Source organism: Scyliorhinus canicula, chromosome 20 (genome assembly GCF_902713615.1).
Source record: "Scyliorhinus canicula chromosome 20, sScyCan1.1, whole genome shotgun sequence".
In the NCBI taxonomy this organism is placed as follows: domain Eukaryota; kingdom Metazoa; phylum Chordata; class Chondrichthyes; order Carcharhiniformes; family Scyliorhinidae; genus Scyliorhinus; species Scyliorhinus canicula.
In genome coordinates this window covers 22206717-22223672 of record NC_052165.1, presented here as the reverse complement: position 1 = coordinate 22223672, position 16956 = coordinate 22206717, and the positions used below count along the sequence as shown (strand labels likewise).

The window sequence follows — 16956 nt, the reverse complement described above, 5'->3', positions numbered from 1 at the left end:
ACCACTGGGGTGTGATAGAAATATAGCACTGTTGTCTCATCCTCCATGATTGAACCATTACCCCTTTGTCTCCGCACTCTAGCTGTAACTGGAAGATACACAGTAAATCTCGGGCCAACAAGTTACAGTCCAATCCTGTAGTCACCACAAACTGATGATCTGTAGACTTATTCTCATAAGTGACTGTCACAGGTTCATAAATAGGATACTCACACACCTGTCCTTGGAACCCCGACAAATTCTGCGTGTGGTCGGATAGTGGTAGTTGAAGTTCTGATTGCACCGAAGGCATGGCTGCTCCAGTGTCAATTACAAATGGCTGATGTTGATCTCCTATCTGCAGAGAGATAATAGGTTCCCTGTCCAATTGGAAAGTCGTTATGACTAAATTAGCTCGTCAATCTTGTGTTGGGAAAGGGTTTGCCTGGGAGAAGTCGGTGTACCTCGTCTGTCCTCCCCTTGGTGGGTACCCCCTCCTTTAGGTCGGGTATTCTCCTCCTGCTGCTTGTCTTCTAAAGGGGCATTCCTGATGCCAGTGATCTGTACGGCCACAATTAAAACATGCATTGTTCCCTCTATATCTGCCCCGTCCTCTTTTCCCAGTAGACCAATGGCCCCTCAGAGGGGGCGGCAGTTGTAAAGTTGTTGGTGCATACGGTGGGCCATAAAGAGGGGCTGAGGGTCCATTTGGGTGGGTTTGATATCCTCCCCCATGTTGATCCACCCACCCAAGGTCACAATGTTGGGGTTCCAGCTGGTAAGCCACTGTATCTGCCGCTGGTTGGGGTCTCAGATCATCCTTTTTCATTACATACTCAGTCTTAATCTTTGTAACTGAGCCTCCTTCCTGGCCTACACCCTCCTTCCAATAAAATCTGACTGCCCGGGCCATCTGGGAAGGGTCGTTATCTGTCCAATTCATGTTGTTACATTTCACAGCAGTAGCCACAGAAGGTGGTAGGCAATGCATTAACATAGCACAATATTGAGGAGAATTCTGACCATTTTGATACAGCAAGTCGCCTGACTGCCCACGGTAGATTTCATTAAAGCGTTCCAGAAATTCCTTTGGCTCCTCAGTCTTTTTAGGTTTGAGGTCTAAGATAGCAGCGATGCTTATGGGCTTTTGAAATGTGGCATTCAACGCATTCAGGATTTGTGCCCGTGTATCATCGTCCAAGGCATGGGCTTGCTGAAGTGTGGTGTGTCTAGCATAATTCAAGTGGTTGAGGTGACTGCGGTACTCTGCTGGGGTTAAAACCTGCTGGACTAGGGCCCAGAGGTCCCTAGAATCAGCTTGATAAACTGAGATGGTAGTTCTCAGATAGTCCACGAAAGCAGCAGGAGATTTCTTCCTGTCTGGGATTGCAGCCATAATAGCCATCATCTCACTGGGTCTCCATGGGAGATAAACGTCTATCGTGGGCTGGGCTGCTGCTGTTGCAGCATCAGGGTTGGGTATTTTCCTAATCGGCAACTGTCTCAGAGTCTCACTAGGGGGCGCTTTAGCAGATTCCTCTGGCTCTTCAAAGACTTTGACGTCCTTCCCTTTCAATAGGGGGAGCTCCGGCTCCTCAGAACCATTCTCGTCCTCTTTCTTTGTTCTCATACTTTTCTGTCCTACCATATCGGTCTTAAGGGATCTAGGTGATATGCGTAATTGTTTCTGGATAGGATCAGGCCCCTCTCTCATTGTCCGAGATTGGGTCCTAGAGCTAACAAGGCTTGTGGAACAGAGCTCCCCTTCTCTAACAGACGGTGAAGGTGCAGAAATAGAACCCAAACTATCAACCGAAGGGACTGGAGAGGCTGGCATGATCTGAATCTGGGGAGCAGTGACTGGATATAAATTATGATACCCTGGTGGTTCTGGAATTAGTGCAGACAATGCTACTGGTGCAGTCGGGACTCTACCCGACATGGTCCAATTCTCTAGGTCATCATCTGCCTCTGTCAATGCAAGGCCAGCCATTGAACTACGTAGCCCATTTTTCTTACTCGAGTCTTCCCCACTAGGTGTCTCCCTCTCTTTACTTGCGCGTTTTTTGAATGCACACTCCTTTTTCAAGATCTCCAGAGTTTTCTGATTCCCTCCTTCACTAATTGGAATCCCCATTTTAAGGGCATTTTCTTGCCAACTTGATAACATGATCTTATCCCTCTCGTCTTGACAATATTGTCTCCATAATCCGATTCACTGTTTAGCTTTCATACCTTGACTTTTTTTCCCAGATTTCACCCTGAACTTTCTTAATGATGTCCAGATCTTTAGTGCCCCCTAGTGGCCATTGGTCACCCAATTTCTTCCTTAAAGTTGCTGACATTTTTCTAAAATCTCTCGCTTTATCTGGATAAATATCACATAATATTTGCAATGAACTGTTTGGATCACTCGTGTTATCCAAGCAATTCCCCATAATCTCGAACTAGTCCTCAAGACTGCGTTGTTTGTCACTACAGTCCAAGGATACAATTTTAGCTTAATCAACTATAGTTTCCAAAACACACGTGGAACTGAACCGTCCTTCAGACGTCCCATCAATTCCACAATCAACCCTTAACTGAACTATCAATATTATGACATCCAATCAGTTGTTTTCAACCCTCAGTCACACCTACATCGACTGAATTTTTAATTTTCTAATCCCCAGACTGACCTTTGATTTTGTCGAGACGATCTTTCCGTACCAACCGCGAGTGACCAGACCAATCAGACCATGAGAAAACTGGGAAAATCAATGTGGTCATTTTCCTGCTACTCACAGTGCGGGCCCATTTCCACTTTCCTTGTCCAACATCAATCTAATTCTGATTTTGCAGCTGGCCGGTGACCGTCTGGAGAATTCCTGGGTTTCGGCACCAAATGACAATATGAATTCTTTACCTGTCAGTCCAGCCTCAATAAAACTCGAGATGGATTCGTAGGTATAGTATTATTTATTTTTAACCAACTTGCAAGCCTGACTCGCTCCACAGAGACTCAGAACACACAGGCGTCTTCTGGGGCTCCAGAACCGAATGAGAGAGGAACAAAGAAATCTCTGCAAATATCATTCAAATGGCATCAGGTTTCACATACAAGACTCCCATAGGTCATCCTATACACCTCCTGACCTGGCCATATATCCTGATTGGCTCACTTCGCATTCCTCAACCCTGGGCCTCTTGTTACCCAGCATCCTTTTCCCCATCCTCCACGAGGCACCCCTCCCCTCATCCTTGCCATGCTTTCTGAATCCCTTTGTCCTTTGTTTGTGATCAGACTGGCTCACATCTACATTATTGTAACTAATATTTTAACTAACTATTTTATATCACATTCGTTTGTTCAATTCCTCACCTGCAATGGTCCAGACAAATCCATTCCATGACCAAAATAATGGACCCCATTCAGGTGTGATGTCTCTGGCTCTCACGTTGATATATACATATATATAAGATAACTGTCCATTTCTCCTTAGCTGCCGGTGATGTTTGTTTGTATAATAACTGTTGTCTGAGACCATCAGTTTTCATGGTCGCCCAGTTTCTTTAATTGAATCTTTTGATGGCCGCTATTTTGTCTTTGAGACGGCAATGCCCTAGTTTCTCACTTTCGGTATTGATATGTTTGAAGCTTAACCCCATAACAGTACAGTTGAGGTTCGGCCTGTTTATTTAAAGTGTTTATGTCCATGAAGCTTTTGGGGTTTTATTTTTAATAAAAGTTTAGTTGGAGAGGATTCGGATCCTACACCTTACTGAGACATGCAGCTACTCAACAGCATGTTTAGTTCTGGATTGACCACTGCAATCATTGAAACGAGTCGGCAGCTTGCAGAGCAACACACAATCGGTTTATGTTGTGAGCCCTCCACCCATTTTCAGGGCCTATTTAATTTTACCTGCAAAAACATTCCCTGAAAGTAGATATTCAGTATGCATCAAGTCAAACACAACTTTTGTCCCCAGTTTTGCTCTGAATGAAGAATTTTCCACAAACTTTCATTTTATTTTAAAATAAATACAACAATCTGAAAATACACTCAAAATTCTTAGCTTTTCAGCAATAAAACACAAAACCAGAATATCCATCTACCTGAATACAAAACACTTCTCTGTGAAATATTTGCCAATGGCTGTAGTTAATGATCAGGCAAGTCTGATGTGGAGTCGGCCAAGCTCAGGCACTTGCCTTGCACTCTGTCTATTCTGCCAGTCATGCTACACTACCCACACCAGCAACAAAAATCACCACAAATTGTTCAGGGTTAAAACTCCTGGAAAGTGTGTGCTGCGAGTTGAGAAGATGTCTGCAGGACACAAACATCTCTATCAGCTGCAAAACAAAAGAGGAACTTTGAATACACGCAGCATTTTAAATGAAGTTTATTTACATCTGCAAACAATGCATTTGACATCGATAAAAGAGGATCTATTGTGCACAATTTGATGGCGACAACAACAACTCGAAGACAGAGTCATCTTAAGTCTAAGACATATTAATCATAAAGAATGACATATCAGAACACCAATAACTGAGAGGAATGACATGCAGAATGTTTTTTATATTCAATCTAATCAGATGCCCTTTTAATCACAAAAAGATGTTTACCTTTAATCACACAAGGTTTACTCACTATCAAATGTACTGACTTCAAGCCAACTACACTTTCACAAGTAAAAGGAAGGCTTATAGATGCAATGTCCTGCTTCCGAGACATCAATGCTAGGAGTGCATATTGAGTGCATATTGTGCTCCTGCAACCTGTCTTTTACCTCTTTTTCATTCCAATGGTTAAAGACTGCATGCAAGGAAAGCTCGTTACCCAATATGCACCCTGGGAAGCACAGAAATACAAAATGTCACCCAGCATGCAAAGTTCCAGCCTCCTCTTTCACGACAAATAGGATTCCATGATGCACATCACTAAAGCATATAAATTATCTTTCAAAACATTGACAAATCCTGATCTCAATTAAATAAGGTGTGTTTTACATTTGTGGATTTTTCATGCTTTTAATGCTGAGAAGACGTACTGAATTAGTTAAACAGGAAATGAAATTATTCATGAATATATGTGCAACCAGGTAACCAGTCACGACTCACATGTTCAGCTGAAATTTATACCTGTATCAAATGCTAATTCATGAAGAAGACAGAATTCCGTTTAAGTATATAAGGCCGACGGGATTTTCCAATGCGCACTTGTCTTTTCAGAATATAAGGAGATTTTCTCTTTCCTTGTTTCTCTTTCTTGTATTCTGAATTTTCATGGTGACCATAGTCTTGCTGTGCCTGAAACAACTACAAAACATATGGCAATCACTGTAACACATCAGACAGTATATATTAGAAGAACAGCAGTAAAAGGAAGACACCAGGAAACAATTTTCAAAGAGCGAGCCATTTGTTGGTGTCCAAAATCTAGTCAATAACAATGAAAAATTATGTGATATTTATCAGAGCTTCATAACTCGACTGATCAATATTGCTGTGCTGTTATAATGACACAATGCACTGATCACTCATAAGGGATTGTGTAAACATGTTGTGGGTTCATTTATCTAGACTAGGCACTTGGGAACAGATGTGGATGGACAGAAAGTTTGAAGACATAAGCAGCAGAGCTGTGTATGCATGCTCTGCTCAGAAGCAAAAGTGAAACCAAGACTGGGTCACCTGACACACTTCCCTTCTAGTGATGTCATGCTCCCTTAAAAGGCACATTAAAACATCCCCTTGTCTTTATAAAGGCATTTTCCTCCCTTCTAGATACATATAACTATTTATAATACATTTTCATGTTTAGTTACCTAAGTGCACAGAACTGATGTATCTGTGATTCTCTAAAACGTAATGGTGATCTGCAGGTATGCCTAAATCTAGTAATGGTAAGCACCAAAGGGTTCCAATGGCATCCGAGCAATGGTCGTCACATCTGGTCTCTGGTGGAGGACACCAGTAGTGGTTCCCACTAACCTCAGCTGTGCTGGCAGGGAGGGAGTCTGAGAATATTTAAATGTTCATTTAAATATGCTCATCTGGGCGTGAACCAGATTGCGGCAGGTGCCACAGGCCGGTAGCATTGCTCTCTGTTCAGCGCTCGGAACAAGCACCATTTCGGGCCTCTCCCATTATTCTCATGGAATAACGGGATGGCGATCTGATAATCCCCCCTTTATCTTTGACTTTATTACAGAATATGATGATAGGGAATCCATCCCATCTATAGATAACCTATAGTTTAAATTCTAGCTGCACACCCAACAATGAAATACTCCATTTTAAGTGTACTCCATATACTTGGAGTACATCAATTAAAGATTCATTCAGTGCGTTCGAAGTTGAGACATTTTATTGTCAAGTTATTCCAATATGGGTGTAGATTTTTCAGCATTAATACCTGGCATAGAAAGTTGTCAATTGACAAGCATGACACAAATTATCCAATCTTCATTTCCTTTGAGATCCCTTCTAGAATTTCTTGCCCTCCCCCCTCCAGCATTCTGCCTCTCAATTCAACCTGTAACACCTCCAGATTTAGATCTGAGAATCTAAGTCGAACTTCCTATTACTGACCTTTGCTCTCCTCCCCTCTCCCACTACCCTTGTCCCCTCAGCTCTTTCAGGCATTGTGCTTTTGTGCTGCCTGTTCACCAAAAATTGATGGCCTTTCTTAATTAGCAGCACTCCTTCTCATCACAGCAGAAAACCATTATTACTCCACCTAACTTTCTTGCATTGATGAAGAGGTCCATAATGTTGAAGGTTCAGAGGTTAACAGCCTTATAAGGATACCACAGCTAGCCTGCTAATGAGAGGAGAATACAAATCCATCAAATTAAAATCCCATATTTTGTCGTAGGTAGAGGGGAAGATCTTCTGAATTTCTACAATAAAGCTCATCCTATTCTAGGATTTCCCCTCCTGCCCTGGTTTTCAGCTCTACTCTTTAGTTAATGGTACAATAGAAGAGTCATGGATTTTTGACCTCAGTCAAAATAAACCTTTCTGGAATGAATGTTTTTAAATGTATCCTCCTAGTTTTTCTTCAATATATTTGGAAAACAAACAGGCAGCTACCATTGACAGAAAAATCTGAGCAATTATACTGAGCAATTGCTGCTGCTGAACTGTTGGAACCGCAACTACTGCACTATCTGATGGCAGACCATAAAGCCAATACACAAATGTTACATTCATGCCCACGGATGGACTTTGAAGCAAAGAACAGACCAGAGTCTGGATTTTCTGCATTGATCTGCTCACCTATGAGGCCTCAAAGTCCCTCCATCAACCAGGCACAGGTCAGGGAGTGTGCTAGGCTACATACCGTACACCTGGATGGCTGCAACCGCTGACGATTGGCATCCATTCTACTATCGCAGGCTGCAGTGTTCATTAAACTACCGCTAAAATATAATATTAATCTTACAATAAATAATTTGCTCAGTCTCGCTGGACAATTATTCAAGTAGCTCTTTGGGAGCTCGTGATCAAAGCAATCTGATAAAAGTAAATAAATCATAGTGCCAATTATTTCCACATTAAACTGTGAATCGTGTGCAGTAAAATGAAAAGTGACATAAAACTACCCAGAATGCATCTATTTCATAAAATCTTGACAACATGTTCCAGAATTTTGCAGCAATCCAAAAGGAATATACATAACTCTAAGTTAAAAAATACTTATCAAGCAAGATGGTGATATAAAGCATCACAGGATACTTTTTTATAATTGAGTGAATTATTCTTTCATTTCATTTGAAACCTATGGGCAGAATTTAATGGAGCCTGGCTGAGTGGGTATGATAGCAGGGCAGCACGGTGGCACAGTGGTTAGCACTACTGCCTCACAGCGCCGAGGTCCCAGGTTCGATCCCGGCCCTGGGTCACTGTCCATGTGCAGTTTGCACATTCTCCCCATGTCTGCATGGGTTCGCCCCCACAACCCAAAGATGTGCAGGGTAGGTAGACAGGCCATGCTAAATTGCCCTTTAAGTGGAAAAATGAATTGGGTACTCTAAATTTAAAAACAAAATGATGGTAGGAGAGCTGGGGCAATTGGATAGGAGTACCCACATTGGATTTCTGGTGTCCCCAGTTAGGTTGGGAGTGAGAAGGGCCTAATGCAGGAATCACACCCACTCCTATTTTGAATAAATCAAATAACCAATTAAACTAAATCAAATAAACTGAGCAACAAATTAAAGGGGCAGTCCCTTAAAGTGATACTGGCTTAAACAAAAAAACAAATCACATATGTAACTTAAAACCAACACGTGATTACGAGGGTCAATAGGGACCCCAGTCCACGCAGTGTCCACCAGGCACAGAAGGCCTTGACGGTGCTAATAAGCATCACATGCTCAATCTAGGAACACCCAGCTGCAAATGTAAAGGGCAGACAATCAGGTCAGACAACCCCTTGCAATCACGATCACTGATGGTGGGATACGAATTAGGTTGATTAATGAACCACATACAAGCAATTATCCTTGAGCCCATCAGAACTTAGTGGTAGCTCAGGGATTTAATGTGACTCACCTGGCTCTCCTGTGCATCTAGGGACTGTTGGGTTTACCTGCAGCACTAGGTGTTGGGGGAGGTTCCCCATTGTTAGACACTCGGTGCCCGACCGAGGGACCCAGAATACAAAGTGGAAGGGCCTCTGAAAGCAACCCCTTCCCTTGCCTCTCGACATTCCCCCTTCTCCAATGACACCTTCCCTGTGGTCCCTAGCCCATCCCACTCAGCGTGCCCAGGGATCCAGCGGCAATTCCCAGACTAGTCCTTGGAGCATTACCGTCAGCAGCCATGATGCCCAGCGGCACTACTGGCAGGAGCAGGATTTCTGCCCCAATGGGGTTGGATTGCATTGAAAGCTCGTTTCTGGCCAGTCAAGTGCTGGAGGGCATTCAAATTACATTAGAACTACCTCAAGATAAACAATCCAGCACTCACATCAGCACTAAATCCCAGCCGATTTTTAAAAAAACGTAATATTGTTTTTATGATTTCAAAAATTCCTTGTCATTCGGAAGAAATCTGCTCAATCCAAATTTAGAATTAATTGTCATGTCCTCTCCATCACTAAAACTGCCTAATTCTACTATTTTTGAAACTTTTTTTGTTTCTATCCTTATCTTGGTTTTTCTGAAACTCAATAGCCTTATTCCTATTTTTGTCCATATTCCTCACCCTCCATAATTTCTAAAATTCCTGCATACTAAAGGCAAAAACTTTCCTGAATATTAGCAATGGTCGATAGCGGGTAGGGAAAGCAGATTTGAAGCCGCCTGCACCATTGGTGACTTTTTCCGCTGTATCATTCAGAGCATAGAGAAACAAAAAGGCAAGGAGCGGGTCCCAACAGATCATGCTAACCAGCAACTTAGTTTTTTTGAAGATCGGGGCGCCATTTATAAACGCTTCTGCAGTGCACAAAGGTTAACGTGGAAGGCCCTCCCACCACACTCCTGGGTAGTGCCAGGGGTAGTGTCTGGTTAGTGTCCAGGCATGGCCCTCGTTTCCCCACCCCGAGCGATGCACTCACCTGAGCTCCTCTGGAAGCTCTGATCACCAGGTGAATGTCTTGGGTGAGCATTTATGATTCAGTTGGTCTACGCTCACGCTGGCCTGAGGGTTGGTGGGGTGCGGTGGGGGGAGAGGGGAGGAATGGGGTGGTGGAGGATTCAGGCGTAGGGGTCTCACAATGATATGCTGATGTATGGAAAAGATGTTCTCGGTATCTTGTACTCGTAATCTTGTCACGCTCATACTTTGGCACGGAACGCGATTTCGACATCTCGTGAGATTTTCCGCTCCTGTCGCTGAACCCATCTCGTTAAAACGGAAGTGAAAGATGCCTGCCTACATCTCACACAGCCATCCTTGACAACCTATATTGCCACACTCCACCACCAACACCATCATCTTCCACCATATTCTATGTTTTGGGATTTATTCAGCAACTCACTCCTGTTGAATCATAGAACCTTTTACCATGCAGAAGGAGGCCATTCAGCCCATTGGATCTGCACTGCAGTTTGAAAGGGCACTCTACCTAGTGCCACTCCCCCACCCTATCCCATAACCAAGCACATTGATAATGGCCAATCCACCTAACCTGCACATCTTTGGACTTGTTCCTTCGTAAACACCTGTTAAGCTCTCTGCGCCGTTGAAAGCCGATTCAAAGCCTACCCTTTCAACCAAACCTTTATTCGTCCTCCTAATCTCTCTTCCCAATACTCATCATTAGCTTGGAGGCTATTTTCCATTGTGAACATCTGCAGATTGCTTTACTTAAAGTAAAGCAGCCAGTCAAATGAAAGTTGTTAAATATTTTGGCCCTGATCGTCCATAGAGATTCTACCAGAGTCTTGCCTTATCTCCAGAGGGAGAACCCCAAATGGGAAGATGTAAATGACCGGAGTATTACAGGTTAAACGGATGGGTTTAGGGCGAGGGTTGACATGTGGAATTATGATATAGTAACCATCACGGAGATGTGGTTGAGGGAGGGACAGGATTTGGAGCTTAACATCCTGGGATATAGCATCTTCAGGAGGGGCAGAGGGCAAAAGAGGGGGAGGCATTGCACTATTAGTTAAAGAGTCAATTACTGCAGGAAGGAGAGATGATATCTTGGGGGTGGCGTTAAATGAAGCTTTGTGGGTAGTGTTTAGGAATAAAAAAAGGGACAGGCACATTGCTAGGTGCTTATTTTAGACCCCCAGATAGACAGTGGGAAAATTGAGGAACAAGTATATCTGCAAATTGCAGAAGTGTGTAAAAATAATAATGGCGTAATTATAGCGGATGAGTTCAACTTTCTCAACATTAACTGGGATAGTCATTGTGTTCAGAGCTCAGATGTAGCAGAGTTCGGAAAATGTATACAAGATAACTTTTCAGCTCAACATATGGAGGATCCAACAAGGGATAGTGCAGTGCTGGACCAAATTCTGGGCATGAAGCCAGACAGGTGGTTAATGTGATGGTGGGGAGTATTTTAGTGATTGCGACCACAACATGTAGCAATTTAAGTTTGTTATGGACACGGAAATAGAAAAATTGCGGGAAAGGGTCTTGGATTGAGGGACAGGAGACTTTAATAAAGATAAGGCAGGCTCTGGCCAAGGTAACTTGGAACAAGTTACTGGTGGGGAGATCTACAGAAGAGCAGTGGGGGCTGTTCAAAGAGGAAATGGAGAGGGTACAAGCCCAACATGTTCCCTCGACGGTAACTGGAAGAAGTAACATGCCCAGAGAACCATGGATAACCAGAGATATTCAGGATACAATGAGAAGGAAGAGAGAGGCTTTTAATAAGTATAAGGGAAGCAAATCAACAGAGGCATTAGAGAGTACAGAAAGAGCAAGATGGAGCTTAGGAAATCAATGAGGAGAGCAAAGAGGGGACATGAGAAATCTCTTGCTGGTAAAAGTAAAGAAAGTCCCAAGGCATTCTATCAGTATAGCAATGGGAAGACGATAACTGGGAAAAAATAGGGCCCATTAGGATCTGTGGGTGGAGCCAGAGGACATTGGTAGGGTGTTAAATCAGTATTTCACATCTGTCTTCACCCAAAAAATGAGGATATAGATATGGAACTCAGGGAGAGAGACTGTAGGGCTAACGAGCAAGTCCTCAAAGGGAGCGACAAGGTATTGGAGATGTTGGTAGGCTTAAAAGTGGAGAAATCTCCAGGTCCGGACGAATTGTGTCTCAGTTGCTGTGGGAGACGACAGAATGAGATTGCAGAGGCCCTAATCCAAATGTTGGATTCTCCTCTCTCTGCGGGAGAGGTGCCAGAGGACTGGAGAACCACAAATGTGTTCCCACTATTTAAGAACGGCTGTAGGGATAAGCCAGAGAACTACAGGCCAGTGAGTCTCAAGTCCATGGTGGAGAAACTAATGGAGAAAATTCTGAAGGAGAGAATCTATCTCCACTTGGAGAGGCAAAGTCAGATCAGGAATAGTCAGCATGACTTTGTCAGAGGGAGGTCATGCCTAACAAATTTGATTGAATTCTTTGAGCACATGACTAAGTGTAGATGAGGGTAGTGCAGTTGATGTAGTCTACATGGATTTCAGCAAAGCATTTGAAAAGGTCCCATATGGGAGATTTATAAAGAAGGAAAATGCAAATGGGATGCAGGGAAACTTGATAAGTTGGACTCAAAGCTGGCTGAACTGTAGGAAACAGAGGGTGAAGACAGACGGCTGCTTTAGTGACTAGAAGCCAGTGTCCAGTGGCATACCACAGGGATCTGTACTGGGTCCCCTATTATTCTCCATTTACATAAATAACTTAGATGACTATGTGGGGAGTCAGATCAGTAAGTTTGCGGATGATACAAAGATCAGCCAGGTGGTTAACAGTGAGGCTAAAAGTCTTAGGTTACAGGGATGGTCAATTGGGCAGAAAAGTGGCAGATGGAATTTAATCCTGAAGTGTGAGGTGTTACACTTTGGAAGGAGCAATTTGACAAGGAAATATTCAATGAATGGCACCACACTGGGAACTCCTGCGGAACAAAGAGACCTTGGTGTGTTTTTAAATAAATCTCTGAAGGCAGAAGGGTGGGTTGATAGGGTGGTGAAGAAGGCATATGGTACAATTGCTTTTATCAATCGTGGCATAGATTACAAAAGCAAGGAAGTCATGTTGGAATTGTATAGAGCTTTGGTGTGGTCACAGCTGGAGTACTGTGTGCAGTTCTGGTCCCCAAATTCTAGGAAGGATGTGATTGCACTGGAGTGAGTGCAGAGGTGATTCACCAGCATGTTTCCTGCGATGGAACATTTAAGTTCTGAAGAGAGGTTTGATAGGCTTGGGTTGTTTTTGCTGGAGCAGAGAAGACTGAGGGGTGACCTGATCGAGGTGAACAAGATTATGAGGGGCATGGACAGGATGGATAGGGAACAGCAGTTCCCCTTTGTTGGAGGGTCGGTTACGAGGGGACACAAGTTCAAGGTGAGGGATGAGAGGTTCAGGGGGGATTTGAGGAAAAACATTTTTACCCAGAGAGTGGTGACGGTCTGGAACGCACTGCCTGGGAGAGTGGTAGAGGCGGGTTGCCTCACGTCCTTTATAAAGTACCTGGATGAGTTCTTAACATTCAAGGCTATGGGCCAAGTGCTGGCAAATGGGACTAGGATTGGCAGATCAGGTGCCTTTCATGCGGCGGTGCAGACTCGATGGGCCGAAGGGGCTTTTCCGCACTGTATTATTCTGTGATTCTATCAAAGTGGCCATTTACGGCATTTGACTAGGGGTTCGGCTGGTCCCCACTGAAGTTGACACTTATAGAAGCCCTATAAAATTATATTGGTGTCATTCAATAGTGCAATGTAACTTAAGATTACAGTGCTATTGTACTGTGACAATGGTTTTGACTGTAATTTAATTACAATAATGGGAAATTTATGTTATATATCATTGTTACTTGGCCACGTGATACTGATATTTGGGTACAACTGTGGAAAAATATTGACGGCAATATATTATGTTTAATTTAATATGGCAAGGATATTATGCAAATAAGTAATAAATATCAGACAGTATAGTTTGATACACATACCAGGAACAATTAATCACATCAATGTAGACTGAAGAATCATTTGATCACAAAACAGATTGTGCCAATGTATTTCCTGATTTCATCCCTCTTTGTGACATTACCACAAATGTATTAATATAATTACCAATGATAGGTTAGGCAGGGTGACACTGTTTTCACTGGCAGCTGGGATGGCAACCAAAGCACATAGATTGAAGAATGATTACAAAAGCTATGGGGGTGATGAGGGGCTGATGTAACAAAACAAAAGCCCCATTTTGGGCGTGTATAACAGGGTATTTCTCAGCACCGGCAGTGCTGATAATGGCCCCTGCTATATAACGGGACTCTACCAGCTTTTCTGGTCTCTGCGGGGAACGCCCCTCGAGGTCGCACTTATCTCATTTCCTGCACTGACGGGTTCAGCTCGTAAGTGCAGGAAGAGGTCGGGCGCCATTTTTAGTGGAGGAGCCCCTCCACTGTCCCAACGTACCTCTTAGGGAGTCCTCGAGCTCCCTCCTCACTCCACCGCTTCAGGGCAGGGCACCCCGGGGCCTGATCCTTGGCACAGGCAACCTGGCACTGCCAGCCTGTGCCACTCTAGCAGTGCTACCTGGGCACCCTGACAGTGCCAGGTTCACACTGCCAAGGTGCCAGGTTGGCAGATGCAAGGTGTCCAGAGGAAGTGCCAGCGTAGCACCCTGCCAAGAGCATGACCACCCTTGCATGGTCTTGGACCCAACCCGGCCTGCTTCCCCCAGGTGCCATTATGCCTGATCCATATTTGTTTGGACCAATGCTAATTGGAGCCATGGCAAAGTCTCTCCAGTGAGGCCATTAATTCCCAGGCCTCGGAGGAATCCAGCGTTGGTATATTTAAATGAGCCTAATAACTCATTTAAAGATGTTAATCTTGTTCTCGCCCGATCCCAACATCTACCGAGATCACATTAGATCTCGTGATGCATTCCGAGCATTGCGACTTCCGCGAGAGACCTCTTGCAAGATTAAACGGCCTTGTCACATTGTCAAATTGGGCGCAACGAGGCCATTAAATCGCGCCCAAGATCTTTTTTCACTCAGCAATTTGCTGTGATCTGGAATGCCAGAAAATGTTGGAGGAAGCAGATCTGATATTAACTTATTGAAGAGAATTGGACCTTCAATTAAAAAAGGAAAGTATTTCCAGGGCTATAGGGAAAGAACAGGGTTGTGAGGCTAAGTGGTAACCCTTGAGCTAGCGAGCACAAATCCGATGGGATGAACAGCCTCATTCTGTGTTGTATGATCTCTCTACTCTAAGATTCTACCTTTGGTGAGGTTCAGGGAAAAGAACAATTGCAGAAAACCTGAGGCTCCATCTCTTTTTAAATACTCAGGCTATTTAAGTCTAGCCTGCCGCACACTAATGTTAGATGTCTGCTTCAGTGCAAGAACCTCCTCTGTACTATCTTTAATTTTGGCACAGTAGTCCTACCTGTAAGGCATAAAGATGATCCAGGAGGTCGCCTTTCGTTGGTGTTGTTTCAGTGTAAGCTGTAGAAACTGAAAATAATTCCAAACTAAGTTCGTCTTATTCACCCAGAGGATAACAACAACAAAAAAGTATCACTTTCAGTCCAATCTTTTCATTAACTATTGTGCTTCCCCACCATTTGGATATTTTGACTGATAGTCCCAAGGTGAAGAGCCAGACTGGACCAACATATTGTGATCCACATACCATACAGACTTATTCTAATATTGAGATGCATTGTGCTCAGACTTCAATTGTCTTGTGATCCACAATGTAGGTTGCAGCTTTTGGAACACAAGGGTGAATATTTTCATATTTTGCTGCTTCAGCGCATTATCTGAACAAATAGAGTTTTGTATTCCTTTACATTTACAGTGCAAGCAGAGATAATTTGGCAGGCCATATTTCACACATGGAAATTGAGATTAAGCATTTATACTCAAATAAATAATTGTTATCCTACCAAAAAAAATGAGCTTTCCCTCGGGTACGCCAGCACAGCATGCAGACAATTAACTCATTTTCTATTAAAGTTAACCCATGCAAATTCTTCTGCCGTTTTGCTTCTAGCAATCTCATTATCTTCGGATTGTTTATTTGTGACTTCATATTTGGATCACACTTTCGCAGTCCAATTATGGAAAATATACTGTACTAAATAATAAAGCCCAGCGTTGCAATTAATGTTCTGCTTGTGTATTGCTACATGACAAGATTGAAACCTTTGCTGGATTGGGATAAGCAACAGTAAATCAGGAATTTAGTCATTTGGTACGTTGGATGTTCATCAAAAATTAAATGTCCTCATCAATAGACAAAAGAAGGACCTTTGTTAAACTTTAGTTACTTTTGTGCTCTGCCAAGTTGTCCAATCGATAACTCATCAAGTTACTTGTTTTGGTGGGGGGGGGGGGGGGGGGGGGGGTGGCAAGCTTGATCAATTTCACCTCCGTGTGTCGGATCAATGAATGGAGCTCAGCAGGAGCGTGTTCGCATTGTCAGCACAGGTATGTTGCTTCTACCACACGCGGAAGTATCTACAGGGGCAGCAGATTCGCCTCCAGCTTGACCAATCAATCCCATAATGATGGGAGTTGAGCCTGACCTGCAAGGTAATTGACATCCCAAATGCTCCATGTCTTTCAAGTTCATTCAGGCGAAAGAAGAATGGCAACTGTGCCACTCCAAATGCGAACAACAAAAACATTTTCTTTCCTTAAAAGAAACTATTCAATGTGCAATGAGCTTCGAACTTCTCATGAGCTCACAGCTGTCCCGATTCCCCCTCCGTTACTTTTCCAATGCAATATTATTTCCTATTTTAAAAAAAAATTCTCACTCACCTGAACAGACAGCGTTAGAGCTGAGGAACAGCAGCAGCCACATCATCTGAATGCTCATTGTGCAAACTGGGAGGGCTCCTCACTTTGTTGGAGAGTCCATGAAAGTTAGTGGGTGGGGGGAGCGATGGAGGGAGCTGGGAGCCGAATGTGATCCTTCTCTCTGGGGTTTTCGTTCGCTCTCTGTGCACAAGGAGGCAGGAGCTGACTTCTTTAATACCTCCAGGCTGCCTTGACGTCAACACTACCTCCCTGACTTGATTCCAAGGTGTGAGATGAACACGCTATATACCCAGCGATGTTCATGTCCTATTAACGTTGCCAGCCCACCTTTCGACTGCATCATTTGTTTAATGTTGCAAAGATATGCGGCGGTTGCAGAACTCCCTTTTTAAACCTATTTTTTTTTTTGAAAAAGAGAAGTCGCCCAGGCAGCACACGATAACATTTTCCGCCCAGAGTCCCCAGCATTCGCCCACTGTTGGTGTATTATTGGCTTCCTCGCAATGAAATGCAGTTTGTGTCGCTGCGTTTGAATGATCT

The 16956-nt window shown here is 43.5% G+C and overlaps 1 protein-coding gene across 1 annotated transcript; it reads right to left on the bottom strand.

The window, feature by feature from the left end:
- Window positions 1-4352: 4352 nt before the first annotated feature.
- nts (neurotensin) lies at window positions 4353-16752 on the bottom strand. Its single transcript, XM_038781285.1, has 3 exons — window positions 16417-16752; window positions 15035-15102; window positions 4353-5287 (listed from the first exon to the last, which is right to left on the bottom strand). Exons 1-3 carry the CDS (start codon window positions 16472-16474, stop codon window positions 5123-5125), a joined length of 291 nt encoding a protein of 96 aa, XP_038637213.1. The 5' UTR covers window positions 16475-16752; the 3' UTR covers window positions 4353-5122.
- Between the last annotated feature and the right edge of the window lie 204 nt (window positions 16753-16956).

Excerpts from the sequence above, each read along its gene's own strand:
- nts (XM_038781285.1), bottom strand. The coding sequence starts at position 16,474 with ATGAGCATTCAGATGATGTGGCTGCTGCTGTTCCTCAGCTCTAACGCT. Across the intron at positions 15,103-16,416 it reads CTCTAACGCTGTCTGTTCAG|TTTCTACAGCTTACACTGAA; the intron begins GTGAGTGAGAAT and ends AATTATTTTCAG. Across the intron at positions 5,288-15,034 it reads ATCATCTTTATGCCTTACAG|TTGTTTCAGGCACAGCAAGA; the intron begins GTAGGACTACTG and ends TATGTTTTGTAG.